The sequence below is a fragment of the Spermophilus citellus genome, assembly GCF_964194105.1.
Source record: "Spermophilus citellus genome assembly, chromosome: 14".
Classification (NCBI taxonomy): domain Eukaryota; kingdom Metazoa; phylum Chordata; class Mammalia; order Rodentia; family Sciuridae; genus Spermophilus; species Spermophilus citellus.
In genome coordinates, this window is record NC_138194.1 from 79134516 (window position 1) to 79156983 (window position 22468).

Consider the following 22468-nt stretch of genomic DNA (forward strand, 5'->3'; position numbering starts at 1 on the left):
TTTACCATCAAACACATGCTGTAAATCTAAATTCTAGAAGTTTATGCACTTTCAGTCTCTTCCCCATACTTTACTGCTCACTAAATTTCCCTTGCCTATTCATCCATGAACAGAGCTTAAACTGGGATAGATCCAGCTGGATCTCAGATCCAAAACCTCTAGAAGCCAGAGAGGTGACTTCTAAGACTTGTGATCAGGAAGATGTGAAGGCAGCAAAGGACACATTGTCTTCCTAGTGCCAATGGAGAACAGATTGTCAGGTTGACAGGATGAGCTAAATTGTCCTTTGTTGTCTTTTTTTTTTTTTTAATTTATTGCTGTCCCAGAAACTAGATACTTAAAAACAAAATCTCTTCTTTCTGGAAATGTGATAATAAATTTAGGACTGGTATATGGTTGTTTTATAAACATTTTTGTTACTGCTGTAGTAGTTTGTACATTTGATATTATGCACATTTTGAAAATCTGACATTTCTTTGTGCTTTGGTAATGTCCTATTTTATATAATTCCAATATGAAGGCACTTGCAAGGTTACTGGATGTGCTTATTTTTAAAAATTAAAAACAATCCTGTTTTCATTTTTGTATTGTTGTTCACCTGTATACTTGACCATTAATTCAGTTTTAATGAAATGACCTCAATTTTATGATTACATAGCTACAATCTATAAAAAATTGTAAAATGCTTTATGAATAGTTGATAGTTTCTTCATCATCATTATTATTTTAAAAATAATGTGGTGAAAAATAAAGTCTGTCTGGAATGAAATACCACATGGTAATATGAATCTTACTTACCAAACTCCTTGGGAACTGCTATAGAATAAACACAATTGTGTCCCACACTGTAATTTTTTGGATAGTTTGGGGATAGAACAGTGCCTTCTGAACCTGTTGAACGACTTCCGCAGGGTGCTAAGAAATAAAAATAAAAAAAAATATTTTTAGAAGATTAAAAAATTGTAATATGAATGTGTTCTTGATATAAAAATATGGCTACTGGATTTTAAGAGGTAAAAATTATTTTCATCTTTTAATAGATTCCTCCAGTGTCAAATATTTTAAAAGTGGTAAAATTCTGTACACACAAAACTTTGTAAGTATTCAATTTACTGTTCTCCATAGCAAAGTAATATCAAATGTTATATTTTTTTCTCTAAAGAGTAGCCATCCTTTCATATATAAGAGTGCAAAAATCAGCATTTCATAAATTATATACTTGCAGCCAAATCTTGAACCCCTACTCAAATTCAAGCACGATTATGCTGCTGTCAAATTAAGCATTTCATACATGGGACATGATAATTTTATAAATACTTTCACCCATTTTTGCTCCAATCTTTTTTGTTTATATAATTTACCTAGAAATCAAAGGAGTTGTTGATGGTTCCTTGGGACAGACTTATTTTCTACCTCAGGCCCAAATGTCTTATATTCATAAAAAAAGGATGAGGGTGATACTGATGTTTCCAGACAATTGTAAGAAAGTGGTCCTGTTATTCATAAGTCAGGAGATATATTAGGATTCATACGTCTGAAACTCAGAAAGAGACCTGATCTACTAATGGAGATTTATGTATCTATGATATTCTTTAAGTGAATGAGATCATTCAAAATAGTATAGAGAATGAGAAAATATGGTTAAAGAAGAGGTTCTGCAAAGCACCAAAGATCTAGAATTAGGTAAAGAAAGGGTAGCTACAGAGAAAGTCTCTCAGAAGCCAAAGAATAAGAAACTTTCACTGAAGGGGGAAAAAAAAGAGTTCAAATTCAAAAGGTTAGATATTGCAAAGCAGTTAATAAATGGAAAAGGAGTCTTTGTTGACTAGGCATCTGGAACATAAGAGAGCTGGATGCATCTTTCCCAAGCCTGTGATTTCTGTGTAGAGGGATTTTCTTAAATGTGTTTTGGCTGGCCCTGCCCCTGGCTAATTATTAGAATGAATGGTGGGCCCTGGAAAGGAACTTCTACTTCTTCTTGTTCAGAGCCATCCTGCCTATAGTGTGTTATCTACCAACCTGGTCACCCACATTGTAGGTTTTTGTTGTATGTCCTTGGAGGGTAGGGCTGTAGTTGCCAAAATCAGGTTGTAGGAAGTTTGCTGGTAGTCTCAACTTTTATCAATATTAAAGTTAATGGTTTGATATCTTTTTGGCTTTGAACTTGTGCAGGAAGAACTGTGTCATTTATTATTCCACTCAAACACCAAAAGAAGATTTTGGTGTCAAGAGTTGTATCATATTGAACAGCTTTCTGCAAATTATTGTCAGTGGGCCAAATGAAGCTCATGGACTTGAGAAAATATTTTTATTTATTTATTTTTTTATTTTTAGAGTTAAAGACAAAATAAAACTACAGTAGGATGTGCAACAGAGACTGGTAAGTAAATTCCAAAATTATTTACAGAAAAAGTTTGTAAACTTTTGGACTAGACCTTCTGAACTAGATTAGAGGAGTAGAAGCTAGATTAGAATATGATAATGAGTAAGTGGTATATAAAGAAATATAAAAACAAACCAGAATCTTCAACTGGGAAGAGAATGAAAGGATTGGTAGGGGGTGGTTTGCAAAGGCAAAACCAGAGCATTGGCCTAGAGATAAGATCAGGAGCAAAAATAGAATTATTAGCTTTGTTTTAATTTTATTATTATTATTTTTTGGTATTGGAGATTGGATCCATGGCTTTGCACATTCTAGGTAACTACTTTAGCACTGAATTACATTCCCAATCTTTTGTCAAAAATTTGAGACAGGGTTTTGCTGTACTTTGCAGGCTGACTTCAAACTTGTGATCCTCCTCCTTCTATCTATAAGTAGCTGGAGTTAGGAATTCATTGAAGGTAAAGCTTGATTTTTTTTTAAGGGCCTTGTACATACTAGACACGTGTACTACCTCTGAACTACATTCTTATCCATTTTTCTTTAACGAGTTTTCAATGTGGTAGTTTATTAGGTGCCTCAGGGAAAGTTGCAACAGTTTGAAAAAAATCAATACTTTTAATGGAGTCCTCTTGAAAGTTTAAAAATATAGCAATATTTAAACACAAACCTATTGTATTCAGTAGGGTGGCTAATGAATATTCTGCCCTTTTGTTGTTGTTGTTGTTAATGTTAAATAAAAGGGTATTAACTACTTAGAATTAAACATTCTAAACTTAGAACTTCCAGAAACAACAATTTGACAGTGATGATAATAACCAAAGATGTCTCACTCTCATCACTCTTTATTGTTTGAGATTAAAGTAGTCAGGTGTATTCTTATTTCATCACTGATAACTTTATTCAACAGATAATGCTACTGATGAGAGAATCATTTAAGAATGAGTAATGTGTTTAATGCCAACTTTGTTTCTGATTTTAAGGTGCTCCAAAATTAAAATTATAATACTTTGAATGTACATGACAAAAACTCTTATTTTTATATTTAGAAAGTATGAATAGAAATGAGAGTGTCTAATTCAAGTGCAGCACTGTGACTTAGTCATGAACATTCAGCCATCACACATTAGTATGTGTCTGTCACCCTTGATTTGCTTCATATATTATATATTGCATAATGGACATTTAGGACAGCTGTTACTAAAAATCTCATTTATAAATATGAAGGATTTTTGTAACCATGAATATATGTGAGATTGCAGCTTAATCACATGTCAGTATGGTAATATCATGTCAGATTCTGTTATTTGTATTGGTAACCTTAATTTTCTATTCTGGTCAGTGCCTACAGCATGTACAAATTGATAGTTAATGATACAGAATATTATTTAGTGATCGATGATAATTGTACAGTATGTGATTAACATAAATAAAGGTAAATTATGATCAGAGATCTTTTATAATCTTTTATGTTTATTAAATAAAAATGGAAAAATGATTGATCCCGGCCAACTTTACTGATTCTCCTAATATTGGTCTCCAATAGCTTTTCATACTTTCACTTTCTATTTTAATTCCACCTTAGTGGCTATAAGAGACCAGCCTTTATCTTTTTTGATCTTAACAAAAATTGGAGCTAAAAGCAATCCCAAACTTTGAACTCTACTCTTATTTTTGCTTTTTGATATATACCACCTATACATTTGGCTCCTATGTCAAACTGGCAGCAATTTTCTCTAAACAGCGTATATGCTTTATCACATGTTAAACATGATAACTCACATGCTCTTGATATAACATGTGGCACACAAATCTATATTTTAATAGCATATTGTGGAGCATATAAATTATGAGAAGACATAATTCTGTTTATGTAAGTGTAGGAAATACAAGGGTTAAAAAAATACTGTTCTTTTTTTTTTTTATGACCGGGTACATTAATAAGGTTTGGGGAAGGTCATGCTTTCTCATAACATGTTTGACCATGGAACATTCTCTTTCCATGCAACATCTCATAGCACAAATTATACCCAGAAGTCACTTTGCAAGATGCCAAATCGATGATTCCAAATTGCGTTACCATTTTGGAAATAATTCTAATGTTTGTGTAATTGATAATAATTAATCATGATTTTGTGACAAAGAACTGTATTTAATGGATGCATATAGAGCCAAATTATTTTAGATATTTAAAATGTCAAAATGCTGTTATTGTTTATTCTCTCTCCCTGACTAAGGGTCCAATCACTGTTCTGCTGTTTATGCTCTCAGGTAGAATATCAGCTTTTCTTTATCTTTGCTGCCTCTTTATCTGTCATCTCCCAACAGTTTTCTTGTGGACTCTTCTAGTAAGCTCCTAGCATTACTCATCACCAAAATTCCATATCACTGCTACTGATTTTTCTAACACACAAACTTTACATGTTTTCTCCCTCCTTTTTAGAAAAAGGAGGTTCTCTATAAATGTCTCTTTGATGGTTAAATGAACTGTGATTGTAAGATCAGAGTAATATAAAATAATGTTCCAGTTAACATATAATACAAATGTTTGATTGAGTTGAAGTTACTCTAGATAAATCACTTAAATTTCATGCAGTATCCAATACATTCTCTCTTGATTTGCTATTCTAATTCACAGTAGCAAATCCATGTTAACATTTTACCAGTCTGAGGCATATCCTCTTTGAGTGATTGAAATCATCCATAGTTTATTGTTTTTAGTATTTTCCTTGTTCTCTGTTTAGTTTTTTTTAAAAATTCTATTTTGAATGAATTTGTATGATTTGATTTGTATAAGTAAAATGCATCCATGATCTATGCTTGTTTTACTCCTAAATTATACATGCACTGAAACAGTTGATAGATGTGTTAGTTCCAGAGAAATCAGAGCATGAGATGGAATGAGGATTTACGGTTTCTAGTCATCTGAGGAAAATGACTTTCTACTTGTAGTTTGAACAGGGATATGGGTGTGGAATGTAGGAGGAGGAGGACTGAAGGCAAGTAAGAACAAAAGGTACATTAGCACTGAGTGAAAGAGAAGACTATCAAACCATTTATATGGAAGAGATACTACTTGAATGTCTTAGAAACATTATAATACATGCCACAAACCCTTAGGCTACTTACAATTCTATATCTATCTCTTCACCGATGTAATGTATAATTTATTATCAAATATATACTACATTGAAAATTATTATATAATGTATAAATTATTCTCAGAAAGCAACTGAGGTACTTCTAAAAGTGATAACTTCTTGTAGGTCACAAAAGAGTAATGTGGTATATTAAATCAATAATTTACTAGATATGACCTGTGGCTCCTTCAGTTCAAAAGAACTGCTGTACCTTACAAAACTGCTGGTATGCATCTAGTAAATTACTTATGCCCTGATATAACCTGATTTAATGTCACAAATCATAAATCCTAGTAAAGAATGTGTTTGAAAGTTATATCTCCCATGGAGCATTTCTTAAAGACAAAGCCTTTCCTGATCCTTAAACTGTCTGATAGTAAATTGAATGTAGACAGTTATTATTACCAGTATTGATTTTGAGATAAAAATTACTACTCTTTTTTTTTCTGTGTTCAAAACCTTGAGCTTAGTGAAAATAACTAAGTATCCAGCCATTCCTTTTATGCTCCTGATTATGTCTTCTATATTAGCATAAGTACTTCATTTTGCTTATCTGCCTTAGATGATAAACCTCCAATATTATTTTATCATAATGGTAGTTAATACTACTTTAATTTATAAACCATTATACTAAGTATCTTATTTAATTTTCATTTTACTTTGCATTATTTTCAATACATTCATATTTACTTATTTAGAAAAAATGTAAGAATAATGTTGCTATGAGTTTTCTATCGCCTCATTTCCCCCCCAAAAATAAAAAAAACCAAAATAATTCTCCATTCCTCATGAATTAATTCTGTTATAATTTCACACATTTTGATACTAAAAAATGTCATCATACTGTGGCAATAAATGTCTCATAAAACATTTCAATGACTCAAAAAGTCAACTTAGTTGTATGTGAGCTTCTACATCTTTCACCTCACTGCTTGCTTGGACTCATTCATTGATTTTGCTGTCTATGCAGGCATAATCTTCATCCCTCAGTATTTTCTGAGCCAAATCTTCATCAGAGAGCATGATCTCAGAGAAAGAAAAGTTTATAGTGAAGGGCTGTAAATACCTACATTTGCTGGATAGATCTGTAATAGTGACATATACAAAGTCTGTTAGCAAATAATAAGTTTTGAGTGTGTGATCTATGATACATAGCCATTCATATTTTACCTTATGCTTAAAATTAATATATAATTCTCATTTCATAAAATTCACCTTTTAAAAGTATAAAGCCAAGTGGTATTAGCATACTAACTAGTTATATAACCAACACACTATCTAATTTCATATAGTTTTCATCATCTCTCAGATAATTCCAGTGCCCATGAGCTTTCACTTCATTTCCTTTCCTCCCAATACCCTGGTAGTCACTAATCTGTGATTGTTCAATAAACCATCCATGGGAAGGCAATTATTTAAAATGGTTTAAGTTGAATTATTGGTGTTTTGAAACTAAAATTCCTTTAATCACTTAGTTATTTCTTTGAGTCACTGCTCCTTAATGATGACAGTCTGTTTTTATAATTATTAAAAAACCATTTAAAACAATCGATATGTTATCATAAAAATGATGTTAGATAAGGAAAAAAAAAACTTCTGTAGTAATTTAACTCCTACTAATTATTAAACATCTTTTCCTCAGGAAAGTCTTCCTTGAATTCCAGAATTATTTAAAAGTCCCTGATGTACACCATTTTGTCAAATATTTTCAGGACATGGATTACAGTTTGTAATTATATATTTATTTGTATGGCTCTTTGATCAATGCCTGTGTCTCTCTCTAGTCTACAGGATCTATTAAGTCAAAGTTTCCATGTCTTTTTGCACACCATTTGAACCTCTTATTCTAGCATACTAGTGTCTCAATATAGATTTCCAATAAGTATATGTCAAGTTAGGAAAAATAAAGGTTTTTTTTTAAATTCCAGCTTCCTTATTTACTGGTTGAGTACCTTTGGAAGAGGGAGAAATATACACTGGAACTGGAACAGAAATTATCTGTCAGATCAGGTGTATAATATAAGCTTAGGTAAAATGAATTAAAGAACTGTCCTGACCTATTCCAGAATTTTCTTTGTCTTTATAATGAGGCTTTCCTAGGGACTTAGGAAGATGAACTAACCTCATCAGTCCCAGGAAGGTACAAAGCTTATAAAAAGTGATAGGAAGAATGTTCACAATCTGCCACCTTTGGGGTTGGGGGATGGATGAGAGAGGTAGAAATGTTTATATGACCCTATTCAGGGCACCACCATACCACAGTAGGAATAGCTCATGGCTTTTATTTTTCCCTCTTCATTTTCTGTAAGGATCAAGAACAGAGTTCTATACTCCATCCCAGAGGAAGAAGAAGCCACTACTTCCACTCAGCTTTCTCTCAAGGTACAGAGGTCACTGCGTGGCTGTTGAGTCATCATGGATGCAGCCTTCTACTTCTTTGCACTCTTTGTCCTTTAGAAGTCCCGGAGAAAACAAGAGCCAACACTACTAGAAAAAGGAAGTATAATCTGGCCAAAGTCTTCATATCCTTATAATTCAAGTGCTCTTTTCCTTGTTCTGTGAAATTGATGGGGGAAAAATATCTATATGTTCTCTAAATCCTAAATTAATATTTTTCCTGAATGAATTTTAACATTCCCTTTACTTATCAATAGAAGCCACAAAGGACAGCAGTATTATAAGTAATGGGGAGTTTGTCACTAATATAAACCACAGTTAGTTTTAGATTAACATAATAGTTGTAGATGCCTTGAAATATTTTATGCTCATCACTACTGAAAATTGCAGTAGTTATTAGGCCTGCTGCTAGAATTTCCAATTTAATACACTAATTAAGAAGCACATACATCAAACATGTGTTTTTAAAATTATAGTTTTTATGTACTTTCCCTAACTAGATCTTTATCTATGAATATAACTGATATCCTTTTTAAGCCTATGTGCTTTTTTTTTCTTCACTTAAAAAGTTAATTGTAATAAGAAATCCATAGGTTTTTCAGTGTGTATAAAGAGTTTAGAACCCCCTACTATTTATAGTACTCCCAGTCCCAGACCACCTTTATTTCTTTTTGTCATTCTTTTTTCATTCTCGCCAAAATAATTTTTTAAAGAGATTGTTGTTTTGATCCAAGAAGATCTGGAAAGTAATAGTTGTGTTGGAGGACCCCTTCATTCTTATTCTTTTTTCTTACTAAGAGAATACATCTGAATAAGAAAGATTCTAAAATTCAGTTTGGAACTTAGGCTTGAGGCCATTTAGAAACACAGCCTAAATATGGTTTGGCTTTATTCACTAATTCTTCTTCCCTCTAATTCACAAGATTTGTGTTTTGAGATTAGGGACCAAATTCTCTTGTTACACAGAGAGCTCTATTTTGTCTTCTCTCAGGCATATTTCCCCCTAAGGAATCTCAAAGTGAATGGTTTGCTGATTGGAGCATAAATGTGAACTGGGGAAATTTTCTTTATTTAACCTAAGGAAAGGAAACAACCTACATTCTTCCTTAAGAATATCTCCTTGAAAGCATAATAAGCATGACCTTTAGGTTTTTTTTAAAAAATATTTTTTTTTTTAGTTGTAGATGGACACAATATCTTTATTTTATTTATTTTATTTTTTTATTGTGCTGCTGGGGATCAACCCAGTGCCTCACATGTGCCAGGCAAGCACTTTACCACTGAGCCACAACCCCAGCCCATGACCTTCTGATTTTATAGTGCAAAGTCACCAATCTTTTGACCACTGAAACTGTAAATACATATTTCTGAAATTAACTGAAGGTTTTACATGAGGTATGCAGGAGATAAGATACACCAATTTGTCTCCAAGGAAATATGGTAAATTTTAATTTTCCTTTCTGTTACTTTGCTGTTCAGTGTGAGATTCTGAACAGTCTTTGAAGTATCTGAAGACTGCCTGGAATATGTATTATTGTATTCTAGATATGTGTATTCAATACTAAAATTGTTTTCTAGGTTTTGTAGAATGAGTTCTACTAGTAGGATTTTTGTTTCACAGCATAAGACTTGTCTACCCTTAGATCTCTTGTCTTATTACCTCCATATAATTGAATCTTGCCATAACACAGTCACTGTTATATACTTTACTTTTCTGAGCCAAAAAAAAGAGAATCATTGAGATGATTCAGCTTTCTGTATGAATACATTTTTTTCAATTTGTCTGTAAAACTGGTGATATATTAGGAAGGTATATTTCAGGTCTGCTTTAAATATAGACTATATGGCAGTGGAGAGTTGGGGACATTTTAGTACAATAAGGGATCTTGTGTCATGGTTTAAATAGGAGGCTTAAGACAGTGGTTACATGATAATGTGTTTTGAATTATAAATGCTGATTTGCAATCAGATTGCATACTTCTACATTGTATACTCCAGAATCCATAGCAGCAGGAATTTATTTATAACAATGTTAATGATTCTCTAGACTAGCATGCTTGACGCCAACTGGAGAGATAATGTATGTAAGAGTGTCTGGAAAATAGCAGGTGCTCAATAACATTAGCTTTCCTTCTTGTTTCCTTTTAAATAATAGTTTTTCCTCTATTACATGAAAATGAAATGTACTTAGGTTTTATCCTGATGCTGCCGTAACTTTTTTTCAATACAAAACACATATACTTTACTATAGAACATGGTTCTGATACATAATCTGTGTATTATATCTGTGAATTAATTTACTATGTGCTGGTAAAAGGCACACATATTTGATGACACTCAGAATTAATTTACCTCTGGACCTCTGTTTTATGAATCTTTAATTTATATTATTTAATTATATCACACATTTAAATGACATCAAATGCTAAATATCTCAGTATGTTAGACTAATCTCCATATGTATTTATAACGGAAGGGATCTCCAGACTTTTTCATATCTCAAAAGATATTTGTATATCTCAAAGATACTTGAAATAAGTATTTTAGGCAAGTCATCCATTTAAATAGAAGATCTGATAATAAAAGCTCAGTTATTTACTTCTTTACATACACAAATAATATGGTTTTATTAAAATTACAGGTTATATGAGTTTGTTAATTACAGAGTATTCTGCAGTGGGAAAGCTATAATTATAAAATTGACTTTTCATTTTTGGGTTTTTTTTTTGTTTCAAAGCTTTTCTTTTCAGTTGATAGAATAAGAGTGCTCTCCTCTTAAATGCTTTTATCACTCCACATGTAGTTGGATGGTAAATAGAGAACAGTGCCAGATGACTAGTGGAAGTCTAATCACAGCATATTTGTGTTTATGTAAGTTGAGCAAATTTAGAGGTCATCAGTGGCTGAGTTATTTTTTTTCCATCATCCATGACTTATATCAGCACAAATGAAATGAAGGTATTGAAAATAGTATTATAGATTTTCAAAAGAACAGTGCTAGCACAAGCAGAATGTATTTATTAAGGCCTTAGTATTCTGCCCAAAACTGCCTTTGAGATGAAATGTAAAAATGCATTTCAGGTGAAGAATTGTATCAGATTTTTGTAGCAATTTATGTTAATTCCCATACTTAGTCTGAAGTAGGATGTCAAAAAATAAGTGGAAAACCTTCAATTTCATCTCTTATTATTGATGCCATGCCTCTGTTTGTAAAATATTTAACAAACTGCTATGGTTTGAATACATCACCCAAATGTCTTAGAAATTTAATCAACAGTGTTGAGAGGAGGAACTTTCATAAAATGATTGGGTCATAAGATATTGCCCTCATCAATAGATTAGTGCTCTTATCATAGTGATAGGTTATTTATTTTAGAATTGAGTTCCTGATAAAGGATGTGTTCAGACCCTTTACATTCTTCTCTGTCTTTGTCTCTCATGCCCTCTTGCCCTTCTGCAGGGAATCATACAGTAAAATGGTCCCTGTCAGATATGGGCTCCTTCACTCTAGAACTATGAATGTGTGAGATATATATAAACAAGTAAATGAATCTCTCTCTGTCTTGTCTTCCTTGTTTTGAAATGATAATATTAATAGTTCCCACTTTAGGGAGTTACCCTGAGATATAAAGGCTTTTTGTTACTTGTTAGATGCCCCTCCACTACACTCAAAATAGTATTCTATTTTATTGTTAACAATAGACCTTCCTGTCTGTGTCTCATTAGATTGTAAGCTCTTTCAGGATAAGGACTATGTAGAATTCATGTTTTAATGCCTAATACTTACAGGAACATAAGTGGTACTTTGGAAAGTGCATGTAAGAAAAAGCAATGAACAAATGTCATATGATCACTTCTTTGGAAACTTTGCAAGCTAGTGGTTCTTTAACAGGCCAAGTATGTTCATTCTTAAGGTCTTATAATTGCCTATCAATTCAATGGTTACTGTATGCTACTGTAATGGAAAGGATTAATAATATCATATTGTTTCTATAATTTGGCTATTATGAATTATGCTGCTAAGTGTCTCTCAAAAAATAAATGGATAAAGAAAATATGATTGTATATGTGTTTATATATATCACACATATGCAATTGAATTTACTAAATTATAAAGAAAAATGAAATTATGGATTTACAGGAAAATGGGTGAAACTATAGAACATCATGCAAGGTGAAATAAGCTAATAAAGCCAACGGTTGTATTAGAGAAAGGTGGTACATGAGAGAGGAGGGAAAGGAAAGGGTAAGTATGGGGGAATGAAAGAAACCAATTTATGCTATGTGCATGAACAAATATGTCACAGAGAATCCCACTATAATGTATAATTTTTAAATATTTTTTTCTAAAAAGAACAATATATTGGTTTTATCTTGATGCTGCCATAACTTTTTTTTCAATACAAAACACATATATTCCTACGGATAGTACTCTTAAATTCTGTGATTTACCTTTTAAAGTTCTGAGGCCCTAAAGTACACGAGCTTTATATACATCAGAGCACACTCTATCTCAAGGATATGTGGTTGCATACAACAGACACTAGTATGGCAATATGTAAATCAATGGAAGTGTAACTGATGTGATTCTGAAATCTGTATACAGGGTAAAAATGGGAGTTCATAACCCACTTGAATCAAAGTGTGAAATATGATATGTCAAGAACTATGTAATGTTTTGAACAACCAACAATGAAAAAAAAAAAAAAGGATATGTGGTTGCAATTTTAGATATGGGTATTGATTCCATCCTGGAAACTTTGTGAAACTGGGGAATGTAAATAAAAATTTTTGTTTTTCTAACAAGAAGGTTAGTGGGCAAAAACCTGAAGGATGTGAGAGAACTAGCCAGCTAGAGACCTGAGGTAAAAAATATTCCAAGAGTAGCAAGTGTAGAAGCTGTGAATCAGAAGTATGACCAGTACACTGAAGAAACATCAAGGAGGTCAGTGTTATTCAAGGAGTGTGGTAAAGGGAGAAGACAGTAAAGACGCTGGGGTTGTATACAGGCAGAAAAAATAAAGCTTTGTGGTTTATTATGATTTGAGAAGCCGTTGGTGGATTTTGAGTAAATACTGATACAATCTGATGTATATATGTTAAAGATCACTCTGTTGTGTCCACAGGTACTGTATAGAGATCAAAGGAAGGGAAAAAAACAGGAGAGACGCTAAGAGATAAAAGATAGCTGGGTTTTTGAGTGAGGGCTTAGCTGAACTATTAAATGAAATAAATAAAGAATAGTAAGGAAAAGGATGAAGTAGGATGTCAAAAATAAGTGAAAAACCTTCAGGTTCATCTTTTATTCTTGATGTCACGCCTCTGTTTGTAAAATATTCAACAAAATGCTATGGTTTGAATACATCTTCCCCGCCAAATGTATCTCTTAGAAATGTAATCAACAGTGTTGAGGAGGGACTTTCTTGAAGTGAAAGTATATATGAAATCTGTCACATTTGTGTTTTATTGCCTTTACCTAATACTGAGTTAAGTTATAGATAAAATGATATGACTTCTACTTTAATATCTATTAACAAATAAACAGATTTTCAGCAAATACTTTTCCAAGCCAAAAAAAAATAGTATTTTCTAATAAATTTTTAAAACTGTAAAATAAAATGTTGTTACAGATATGCTGTTCTGGTATCTTTTAAGAAAAGTGACATTCTCCTGAAATGCACTCTAGGGTTCCTCACCACTGAGCAGGACTTATGACAGGATGCAATCATTTTGGATCTGCTTTTGATAAATATAACCTTCTAGTGTCCAACTTAAGCTCTTTAAATATTTTTTCCAGATTTAAAATGTACACTTAATCCTAAACATTGATAAAAATGTATCTTCAAAAATAGTCAAACTGTACATTCTTATGGTCAGTTCAAGTTAACAAATCTTTACAAAGAAGTTTGTATACAGGAATATGTAGCTCATGACCTCACATAGCTTACACTTTTCTAGAGTAAAACTAAGAATGGTCAAAGAAAAAGCAAACTGTAGTTGTGTACATAGAGTTTGCAGACACTGGTCATGTTGCTGTTGACTTTTACATTAAAACATAAATAGTTCAAGGTCCTTGGTTCAATCCCCCAGCAATACAAAAATAAAATAAACAAACAAAGATCTTTCCCTTATTTGGCATTCAGGATTCACAGTGTAATAGCCACCTCCTTACTTAAGTATTTTAAAGCAAAGCCTACTAATCAGTCAAAATTTCCTGGCCATATTCTTAGAGACCTTATTGGGATTCCTATTGTAGGATAAGATCACAAAAATATGTAGGGGTCCAGCCACCAAAGTCTCAAACATTGATAAAATTAGATATAGAGAAATAAACATATCAACAAATGACAAAAGCAATCGATAAAATAACCAAAAAGAATGTAACTCTGGAATACTGAAGAGAGGAGCTGTGGATGTGATATAATTATCTTTTACATCATGAAATCAGTAGCTATTATTCAGTTTTATATGTCATGTGTACTCATGATGGGACCATAAATGGCAAATAGAAATTATTAGAAGAATCAGCTTCTAGTGAAACACAGAATAGGAGTGAGGCAGATGACCACTGCATTAAAAATAAAACATTTCGTGTATTTTCTTATAATCATACAAATATTTTATATAGATAAACTGTAAAATTTATCTTAAAATAATTTGTCTTTATGCACAAGAAATTCTTCTGACTCTCTTACACATGTATCAAACACTAATGTTGTCTTTTAAAGTAATGAATTTTTATAGGTGAAAGTCAGCCAGTCCTATATATAATTACTGTGAGGAAAAACAATTAGATATGTATGATGCTAATTAGGAAACTAAATGTATTAAGCTCTACCTATTGTGTGACAATAATAACCACAGAAGCAAGTGCTAGAGTTAGTTATTTAATATAATTTCCCAACAATCTTACAAATTACGTAAGTTTAACTCATGATTAGATATACTAAATAAATAATTGAATAAGAGCACAGAGCTGACCCTGGCCTTTTCTTTTTCCTTTTTTTTTTTCTCCAGCTACTGCTTGTGATTAAATATATTTATTTTTAAAACAAACATTTTCCCCCAGTAACACTAGAAATTGTCATTCAGGGTTCACAAATTTATCTTAAGCTTCTTTCTAATGACTTAAGGAATCCATTGAACAAATTTTGTTTAATATCCATAGAATCTTTTCATTTTGGTTAAAACTCAAGTGATATCTAGCTTATCTAATGATAAAAAAAATTTTCCTAAGAAAGGTTTTTAAGACTGAGCTAATGTGTATATTCAATATATTAACACAGATAAATCATATTTGATTTTTGTTAAAATAACAGAAATGCACTTGTTCAACTAAAACATAACACCCAATGTCAAGTGCAGAGCATGTTTCTGGCAATTGGCTGATTCTAGAACTCTACTGAAAAGCACACCTCCAATGTGCTAATATTTCAACATTTGTCAGAAACTAGACTATGTCCTTTATATGTGTTGTTTACCAACCATATCTTCATAATAACCTATTAAATAATAACTGATTATAGACATGACTTCAATGAACATTAAATATACTAAATTGGGCAGAATTGAATCTATGACATTTTTTGTTTTAGGATTATTTATATATGTAGTGGTACATTTATACCAAAATTGACATGAAATCTATAACTGACCTTTCTACCAATATATAGGCCTACTGGGAAGGAGTAGGATTGTTAATTAGGCTTATTCTAGTGAATGCACATGAGATTCCTGCTTCTGCCTTTCTCACCTGCCATTGAAAGTCATATACTTAACATTGATCCCAGTGACCAACAACTATCTTGTTGATATGTAGTTTTCTGTATCCTTTAGTGTTTCCTCATCACAACTTTTGATTATTTCACAGGTGGATCTGGAAATTTTTCAAGAAATTTCAAGTGATTACTAATGGCAACTTTTGAAAAATGCTTTCTCAACTTTTGAATTTTTTTTGGCTAAAAGCAATTTTTCTTTCGTATGGCTCTAAATTCTAAGACAATATGATCATCCTTTCCCCATATTCCTTAAAACTTAATTCCGTGTTATATGGGGCTGGGGTTGTGGCTCAGTGGCAGAGCGCTTTCCTCGCACATGGGAGGCACTGGGTTTGATCCTCAGCACCACATAAAAAAATGAATAAATGAAATAAAGATATTGCATCCATCTATAACTAAAAAATATTTTTTAAAAAACCTTAATTCCCTGTTATCAATGATTTTTCTCTTTAGAAGATTTAAGCCCAATATAGTTATTTCTCTTTTTATTCTCTTTATCTTTTGATAGATGAAATCATGAATGAAAGTTAAGAATTAACTTAGCTGTTCTGATAATTGGTGAAAAAATTTAGTATCTATCCACCATTTCTTTATTTCTTATAATATTTTGAAGTAAAGAATTTCATTTATCTCCATTTTAGAGATAAGAGAAAATGATCTCAGGTTAAATGACACGTAAATCAAAATCATGCAAAAATAATTCTGAGTGAATATATTTTACAATTAGGAAAAATTACCATGTATATCAGACACTTAAAATCCACACTTATAACTATCAAATTAGGGTTGTTGTTGATTTTTTACTGAAATTCATAATGAGAAATATGTGTTATATCATGACCTAATGCAAAGACACAAAAACATACACGTGAATGTGTGTACACATGTATACATGTGAGTATATGCATATTTTTAGTTATCACTGTATATGCAACTGAAAAAACTTTCACAAAAGATTATTTGTCATTGCCTTGTTCTTTGACTTATAATTTTTTCTCTTTTTATTTCATTTTAAATTTAATTTTAATTTTATGTGATTCAATTATATGTCTATTGTAAAAATATTAATTATGACACAATGAATTGATTTTATGACTCACTGCTGTTGACCATAATTTGGAAAATCTTCCCTAGATGATATCTCTGTGTCAGTTTTGCACAACGTATTAGGATCATTCAAGAATGAGGGTGTCTGTGGTAAACTTTTACAATGATATCACTGTTTATCTCCTTCCTACAATGTTCTTTTGCACTATATCCATATATAAAGTTATATACAAGTGTATTATTTTTAAATATTGCAGTATTAATTCTCCTTTAGACACCCAGCTCTTAGGAGAAATGTATATTCTTTTATATCCTTATTTCAAATGAAGATTAATCACCAATTCTTGATAATCTTTAAGTTACTGAATTTATCTAAATCTATTGAAACTCCAACTTCAGTGTGTTTACTCTTCATTTGCTTGACCAGTATTTTCTGGACACCTAATATTTTAGGCACAGCTCTTAAGTCCTGAAGGTACACAAATGAACACAACAGGAAATAACACCTGTTCTGAAAGAGCTTGCCTACTGTTAATAGGCACATGGCTTTAGAGACACCTGGTAAAATAAGTACTTTGCTAAAACTATTTTTTGTATTGATTTCAATTTTTTAAGTCCTCAATAAAATCTCTTCATTGCCTTTATCATGCTTGTAGGTTTATGTGAAGTGGTTAACTTAAAAAAAATACAGGTATTGATTTAAACATTTCTTGATTCTTTTTAATAAAAGAAAAAAAGAGGAAAAGATTGGCTAAAAGCAATTTTCAGCAGGAAAAAAAAGTATGTTTCTTACCATGACAACTGGGTAGAGCTCTGTTCCATCCAGGTCTTCCATCATCTCCCATAATACAGGTGAGTGTCGAATAACCTTGAAGAACATAGCCAGCATCACAGTAATAGGTGACTGTTGATCCTAACTTATAATCCATCCCAAGTCTGGTACCATTCATTATGTTGCCTGGATCAAAGCAGGACTCCCGGAGTTTTGCTGTGAATAGTTTTGATAAAAATTAATTGCTTTAAAATAATATTTTCTATGAAACCTTTAGAATATGTTCATTTCTTTCTCTAAACTGCAAGGGAAGCATCAGCACCTTTTCTATCTCTGAGGGCTCATTGTACAAAGTAGACCCTAAGCATATTTGGAATTCTGATAATTCACATTGATTAGTAAGTAAAATTATTCAGTTTTTTTCCCCATTAAAATTAGTACCTAAGGGCTGGGGATGTGGCTCAGCAGTAAAGTGTTTGCCTAACACAAGTGAGGTGCTAGGTTGGATCCTCAGCACCACATAAAAATAAATAAAATAAAGGTATTATGTCCAACTATAAATATATATATAAATTCATATCTAAGCTACATAGTTAAACATACATAATTACATGCTATAATCCATACATAAATATTGAAATTAATTACTTTGGGAAAAAAAGCAGGGCTTCCCCTAACATTTGTTTATTTAAATGATCTTCCTCCTTAGTAACATGTATCTATACCACATTACTGAACCTAATAGTGTATCTGCTGCTTGTATTGCACTTGGTTAATTTCACATTAGGAGGAATGTAAAGGATTCTGTTTCTCTACTCTGCAACTGTTCTTTTTTTTTTTTTTGAGAGAGAGAGAGAGAGAATTTTTTTAATATTTATTTTTTAGTTTTCAGCAGACACAACATCTTTGTTTGTATGTGGTGCTAAGGATCGAACCCGGGCCGCACGCATGCCAGGCGAGCTCGATACCGCTTGAGCCACATCCCCAGCATCTTCTTATTTCCTCTTGTCATTCCCCACATTTCTATTAGAGGTAGCCCCATTTTAACCTTTACAACCTTTACAAAATTCAATGTATGGTCTTTTTGGATAGATAGTCTATGCAAATACCAGGTATTTTCAAAGCTAGCAGTAACAAACAAATAGAAATACAAAGTCCATTCACAAAAAGGAAACTGTGTACCTAAAAATAAACTAGGGACTTAAGAACTTTTCGGAAAAAAAAAAAATATATATATATATAGAGAGAGAGAGAGACAGAGAGAGAGAAATAGGAAGATTAGTGCATCGTTTTTTGGAATAGGATGTTAATGGGTATGGATGATGCTTGAGATTATTTCCATTTAATTGTTTTTATTATTATTTTAGTATAGATTGCTTAAGGAATAATCAATGTATAATGTAAGGGCCATCACAATAAATTCATAGTACCAAATGTGATTTTCTACATCAGGATTTATCCTGTATTAATGAGAAATCAGGAGATGAGTGCAACTCTGAATCTGAATCATGGAACAATCAGAATTTAAGGTAACAATTTCTTGGTATTTGGCTAGTAAAAAACATAATTATAATATACCAAATTTTGATGACTTGCAACAGAAATAATTTATTTCTTCCATTCATAAAAGTTTGCAAAGTGTTTAAGGTTCTTTTATATTCCATGAGAAACCTGGAAGCTACACTTTAGGAAGAACAGTATATATGATCCTCCCAATTTAACTAAAAAAGGAAATGATGGAATCAGACATTTAAATTGTTTTTATAGATTATCAGGGGAATGACAAATGTTCACTTCCTTCCTTTTCTTCTTTCATTCCTTCCTTCCTAAAAATCATTGAGAGCTCACTATCTGATCTAATTCACTCTGGAAATTAGCAAATAGTTAATCACAAGATATCCTGACTCTTGTGGAGTTAATAGCCTATTAAGAAAAGAACTTTATTAAATAAATAATTGCAACTGATGAACATTGCATAAAGGAGCATTCAGGAAACTTCCTGAAGAACAGCAATTAAAGTGAGCATGGAGAGAAAATGAGGAACTGATTAGGTGGCAGGGAGTGGCCTGCACCAGGGGAGGTAGTGTTCTAGGGTGTGGAAGTTGGATACCCCAATTCCCAAGTTTTAAATCTAAGCTCAATGACTTAATCCTTTCTTAAGCACAAGTATATAGATATATACATTCACAAAATTTACATCCCATATATTATACTCTAAAAATTGCTTCTTGAATCAGTTCTCTTTCCGTTAGTTCCATATCCACGGAATCAATCAATTGCACACCAAAAATACTGAAATAAAAAAAAAAATCCAGCAAGGGGCTAAGCAACTCAGTGAGACCCTGTTCCTAAATAAAATACAAAATAGGGCTGGGGATGTGGCTCAGTGGTCGAGTGCCCCTGAGTTCAATCCCCAGTACCAAAAAAGAAAAGAAAAAAAAAAAAAAAAAGAACAGTAAAGCAAGGTATATAGTATTAGACAAAAGGGACATGTTTTACTCACTAGGTCTTCTCAGTTTATTTTAGGGATCCACATTTAATCTTGAAAATAAGAGATGTTTGTCTCTATGTGACAGTTATAAACATCACTACCAATTTTTTAGCTTTAAGAAACTAGATATATAAAGAGAAAATATTTCTCAAAATAAGGATACACCATAGCTTAAATGTGTATCCCAAAGTTAATGTGTTGGAAACTTAATCCCCAATGGAGCAGTGTTGTGAGGTGGGACCTAAGAAAAGGTGATTATGTCATGCTGCCTCTACCTTCATGACTATACTAATGTAGTTGTCATTGGAGTGAGTTAGTTATCTGGATAGTGACAATATTATAGAAGTAACTTTTTTTCCTCCCTTGCTGATGCTCTTGCTTATCTTTTCTGACCCTGATGTCTTCTGTCCTGGAATGATGTAGCAAGAGGGCCCTTGCCAGATGCGGGCATCTTAGTATTAGATTCCCAAGTCTCCATAACTGTAAGAAATAAATGTTCTTTCTGTGTAAATTACCCTGCATTTTGGAGCAAAAAGGACTAAGAAAAGATAGAAAATAGGGAAACTGATAAGAACAAAAATAGACCTTAGTGAATCTGAATTGAGCCATAAAATTTTTCCACAGACAAGAGACTTTGAAGATCAGCTCAGAGAATTAATTATGTTGAATTTGGTAAGTATTGCTGAAAAGAAGTATTTTTAAAAGTAAAAATAAGACCTTGTGTGGAATTTTCAGTTGGCATTGGTTTAGTGACTGAGGATGATGAGTAGTAGTTACCATGGAAGATGAAGGAGGCAGAAGTATTTAATGGGGTAAGTATATATTTCTTTCTGCCCATTCTTTTATATTTTTCTTTGTCTTTACCATTAGTGGAAATACTAATTTATATGTGCTTGCACAACTCATTTGAACAATCTGATCCTCAATTCCATCATTTCAAAATACTTACAATCCTGTTATAATGGCTTTTTTATTGGATTTTGAAGTGTGCCTGCTTGAGGGAGGACAGAGACAATGCATTAAAATGGGCTATTTACTGTAACCAGAACAAAGAAAGTACATGACAAATAATTACCATTTTTTAAAAGTCATGTTTGTGGCTCTTTTCCTATGATGAAATAAACGATATATTTTTGGAAATAATGAATAATGGTAACTGATTAAGGTGGGAAATAAGAATGGATATTTATTTGGGCAAAGTATGGCAAATAGGTTTTATCTCAAGAGCTCAATTATATTTATACAAGTAATGGATATCTAGAATGTTATATAAAGGGAGGATGGGGAAGTCAAGTTTATTTTCCAAGAGAAAGCTTGCTACTATCTTTAGCACCTTTTGCCATGAACATCACAGGAAGGTACTTTCCCTGTATGTTTTATCCCAGAGATGTCTAGAAATGTTTTCCAAAATACTAATTAGCAGTAGAACTTATATCTATCTATCTCCACAGACCTACTGTTTCCTTTCTTTGTGTGTTTGATCCTTCCTTCTTTTTTTTCTGTTTCTCTATTTCCTTCCTTCCTTCCTTCCTTCCTTCCTTCCTTCCTCCCTCCCTCCCTCCCTTCCTTCCTTCCTTCCTCCCTCCCTCCCTTCCTCTTTCTCTCTACAGGTTACATTCATAAACTTTTTTTTTTTTTTTTTAGAGAGAGTGAGAGAGGAGAGGAGAGAGAGAGAATTTTTAATATTTATTTTTTTATTTAGTTCTCGGCGGACACAACATCTTGGTTGGTATGTGGTGCTGATGATCAAACCCGGGCCGCACGCATGCCTGGCGAGAGCGCTACCGCTTGAGCCACATCCCCAGCCCCATTCATAAACTTTTCATCTTGCCTTATAAGTATCCATCCCTAGGCAAACTTCTCATTTATAAAATGCAGGGCAGGAATATAGCTCTCAACTTTTTTACATTTCAAGAATGTTGTTATTCTATAAATTTAATTATTATTGATTTTAAAAAATTCTTTAAGCTGCTCAAAATCAAACAATTAATGGATATTTACTAGGAGTAGGCACTATTCTAGCCACTCTATGTGTAGTAGTGAGTAAACAGATGAGTCCCTTGTTTTTAAGATCCATGTGGTTTAGCATGTGTGTAGGAGGTTAGTGAAGTGAATCTTCTATAGCTGGTAAATAATATCTCAAGTTAGTATAACATTTTAGATACGAATGTGAATTCTGGAACCACTCTCAATCAAATTTTAGCTCCTCCATATGACTTTGGGCAAATTACTTAACCTTACTGTGCCAAAAATCCTTCACTTGTGGAAGTAAATGATCTTTATGTTAATTACTTCAAAGTACGCCTGGACACAATTAGAGCTAAAAAAATAAAAAAGTTAGCTCTCTATTAACATTACTGTGACCAAGAGCAACCATCATACGTAAAAGTTAAACATTCCATGTGTTCTTTTAAAAATCATCAATAACACAAGGTTAATGACTATCATTGTTTCTATTTAATA

The 22468-nt window shown here is 32.3% G+C and overlaps 1 protein-coding gene across 3 annotated transcripts in view; it reads right to left on the reverse strand.

The window, feature by feature from the left end:
* The window catches only part of CSMD3 (CUB and Sushi multiple domains 3), a gene marked incomplete at both ends in the record, with an annotated part of 1157568 nt that overhangs the window by 230935 nt on the left and 904165 nt on the right, over positions 1-22468 (reverse strand). For all 3 annotated transcript variants that reach the window (XM_081266797.1, XM_081266796.1, XM_081266795.1), the window contains 2 exons: positions 799-915; positions 17536-17730. In XM_081266797.1, the coding sequence (XP_081122923.1) occupies positions 799-915; positions 17536-17730 (312 nt within the window). The remainder of the gene's footprint in view (positions 1-798; positions 916-17535; positions 17731-22468) is intronic.